The sequence below is a fragment of the Acanthamoeba castellanii genome (genome assembly GCF_000313135.1).
Source record: "Acanthamoeba castellanii str. Neff unplaced genomic scaffold scf7180000084723, whole genome shotgun sequence".
Classification (NCBI taxonomy): domain Eukaryota; phylum Discosea; order Longamoebia; family Acanthamoebidae; genus Acanthamoeba; species Acanthamoeba castellanii.
Genome location: NW_004457307.1, coordinates 53331 through 56512, shown reverse-complemented (window position 1 = coordinate 56512; position 3182 = coordinate 53331). Strand labels below are relative to the sequence as shown.

The window sequence follows — 3182 nt, the reverse complement described above, 5'->3', positions numbered from 1 at the left end:
GTCAGCACGATGATGACCTGCCGTGAGCTAGCAGGATTTGGGGTGTACCAGTGCTGATGATCGACTGGGGGTGATCCCGCGTGTTGAAAGAGTTTGCAAAAGAGCTATTCGACGAATAGAGGCATTCCTCCGGCGTCATACCTGGCACAGAAGGACCCGCCAAAGAGAAAAGCAAGAGAACCTGGTGAGCTTTCAACGGGTCCGGGCAGAGGGGGCATAGAGCACGTGAGGGGAGTGATGCTGGTACCGGCGAGCGTGCAGATTTGGACAACGGGTGTCCATCCGCCCTGAATGCCTTTTTCTTCGGTGCCTGGTATGACCGGGCAGGGCTCCATGATGATCTTATCCAGCAGGAGCTTCTTCTCTTTACCTCGTGGGTCGGGCTTCCGGCCTGCCTTGGGCCGGTTAGGCAACTTGACACGGTGATTACGCATTTCTTACGGAAAGAGGCAAGAAGAAAGGTATCAACCCACCTTGGAGGATCTCGTTGTAGTAGCCGACGTAACGGAGCTGCGAGGGGGTAATCACTCCCTCTCCTAGCACGATCCAACACAGGACCAAGGCGCGTCAACGACCATTCCATTGGGGGTGGAGCATTTGCCAGTAATCAGCAACGCACCCTTGGAAGATCTCGCGTTGGCAAAGTAGCGAAGGGCTTCTGTCGCGTCGTTGTAGAGCCCGAGGTACAACAGAAAGGCGCTGATGACTGTTCCTGTCCGCCCTCGGCCTGAGGGGACCGAGGCAAACCCAAATATCAGCACACAGCCCGGCCGTGCTCCGACGCAAGTTTGTGGCACACACGCGAATGGAGCGTACCTGCCAGGCAATGGACAGCGACGATGTTGCTCGGGTCCTCGTCCAGGTAATACTTCATGGCCTGTGACGAGTGAGGGGCATGATGAGTCTCGTAACGCATTGCTTCTCCGCTTATGTTACTACTCCCTTGGCCAGTCGCCCGAGAGATGGAGAGCGAAGAGGAGGAGGAGGAGGAAGTGTACCGACATGATCTGGAAGAGGTGCTCCAAGGGCAGAGCACTATGGTCGGGGTAGCCATAGTCCTACGCGCATGGGCGATGCACCGCTCTGTGTGAGTAGCCGTGCAGCATGGCACGAGCGAGAAGAGAGAGAGAGAGATGCCATTTACCTTGACGCGGTACTGGAACTTGGAGTAGTCGTACACCTCGCCGCTGAGGTTGATGATGATGAAGTGCTCCGCGTGATACTTTTGAAAAAAGCGAGCCACGTCTGAGGGGAGAGAGTGTCTGTGATGCGCCAAGCTCAACAAAACCCCGAGCCCCGACGTCATGTACCTTCCAGCTCATTGCGCCACACCTTCTCCACGCCGGCACCCGGCAGGCCCTGCAAGAGACGTGTTGTAAAAATGAATACTTGCATGCCAACGTCGTGCATAGTGCAGAGATTTGAGAAAAGGGGGGCAATACCATGGCAACAATACGATCGGTGATGTAGGTCAGGTCAAGGTTCAGCTCGCCGTCGATGAAGCGAAACTTATCCCTCGACACCGCATTGCGCGCTCTTGACGAAATAAGCTGCAGCATGCTTGTGGTCGTCCGTCGTTGGTCCGCGCCTCCTTGGTATCCGTCGGCCGGTTGCTGCTGGCCCCCGCACAGGAAATCCTCTTTTCCGTTTGCATTTTCAAATCATCTTTCTGTCGACAAGTGCTTTTCAGTTAGCGCACGTGGTCTGCGCGGAGAATCCACGCGACGAAGACTCTCGAGGTCACCAAAAAGAACGAAGACGACGATAAAGGGGAAGCCCAGAAGAAGAGCCAAGAGCCAACGCGACAGAAAGCAGCACACAACTCGGACGGCAGTACGCGTGCGTGAACTACATTCACAAAACACAGAAACAGAGACGACGACAGACTTCTCACGAGTTCAAAGTAAAGCGAGAGAGAGATGAGCCAACCTGCTAAGATCGCGTTGAAGCCCAAGCCCGCGCGTGGCAAGAGAGCATCTATGAAGAATCTCGTGCCGGAAGAGAAGGATCTTTCCGCGACCGTGCCGCTCGATGATGGAACCAACACGGAGTTCAGTAATGGCGTGAGTCGCAACGGCACCGTGCGCATAGCGTCCCCAACCTCCGCAGCCCCTCGCCGCCCCGCCCTCTTCTCCTCCGAGTAGCGACCTACCATGTTCTCAATCAGTCCCCCCTTCATCTGTGTTTATACTCTATCCCACCACGTTATGTACATCGATTCATGCATTGATGATGCTCTATCGACCCTCCCCCCCTCCAATCAATAATAAACAAAGAAACACACGCTCCTGTGCGCATCAATGGTGGAAAATCGTATATGCAACAAATAACATAGGAAGGAAGAGTAGAGGAAGGTGGGGCAGCCTCAGTCGATGGTGACCTTTTGGGGCTGCACGAGCCGGGAGCGTTGATAGGCCTCGTCGTCGGAGAGCGTGCGCCCAACCTCGAGCAGGAAGTCGCGCACCACAGGCACCGGCGCCAGATTGTAAGGCGTCTGTTGATACCTCTGCAGCTCCTGGATCACGTCCGCCACCAGGTAGCACTTGCCTATGGGCGTGTACACGAGACATGGGAATGGGCGTGAGCTGATCAGGACACCACACACAACACACATCCTTCCCCGGACACGAAAGACACACACACACACACACATCACACACAACACACACTACAAAGGAGCCTTGGCCTCCGGCGACGATGAGACGGGCGGGCACGTACGGAAGTTGACGTGGTTGTTTGCGCTGATCCTGATCTTGTTGGCGTCTTCGATGAAGTTGAGGTCGGTGAGGAATCGGCCGAGGTAGGGCACCAGCGGCGGGTTGGCGTCGCGAACGGCGCGTCGATACTTGCTGAAGTTGTTGGAGATGCCCATCAGCTCCTTCAGCTCCAGGAACTCTGGCGATTGCACCGTCTGCTCTCGCCCGGGCAAAGAAACGAACACAAATCATTAGCACTACGCCGGATAGCAGCAAGACCCCCCCTTCGCAGGGAGGAATGATAGGGAGACGCTGACGGTACCCGCTTGGCTTGCAAGAGTCGAGAAACTGGAGCCGAGGAGAAGGCGGCGAGGATCTCTTGCACGGCGTTAAAGTTGTTGAGCGTTCGGCAGCACTAAGAATGACCGGCGACGTGAGATTGCGGGCGTTCAGCACCAGCGGGAAAAGACGGAGAATGTGTGTACC

The 3182-nt window shown here is 55.8% G+C and overlaps 2 protein-coding genes across 2 annotated transcripts in view; both read right to left on the bottom strand.

Moving 5' to 3' along the window:
• Positions 1-104: 104 nt before the first annotated feature.
• ACA1_156700 (Proteintyrosine phosphatase) lies at positions 105-1559 on the bottom strand (the record flags this gene model as incomplete). The annotated part of the gene is made up of 9 exons (XM_004334503.1): positions 105-141; positions 226-391; positions 474-536; positions 620-727; positions 817-877; positions 999-1058; positions 1145-1245; positions 1311-1359; positions 1443-1559. The coding sequence occupies 9 exons, from the start codon at positions 1557-1559 to the stop codon at positions 105-107; spliced, it is 762 nt and encodes a 253-aa protein (XP_004334551.1).
• Positions 1560-2365: 806 nt separating this feature from the next.
• Positions 2366-3182, bottom strand: part of ACA1_156490 (RasGEF domain containing protein) — a gene marked incomplete at both ends in the record, with an annotated part of 7497 nt that continues 6680 nt past the window's right edge. Inside the window, 3 exons of the mRNA XM_004334502.1 lie at positions 2366-2547; positions 2719-2911; positions 3019-3111. Of these exons, the coding sequence (XP_004334550.1) occupies positions 2366-2547; positions 2719-2911; positions 3019-3111 (468 nt within the window). The remainder of the gene's footprint in view (positions 2548-2718; positions 2912-3018; positions 3112-3182) is intronic.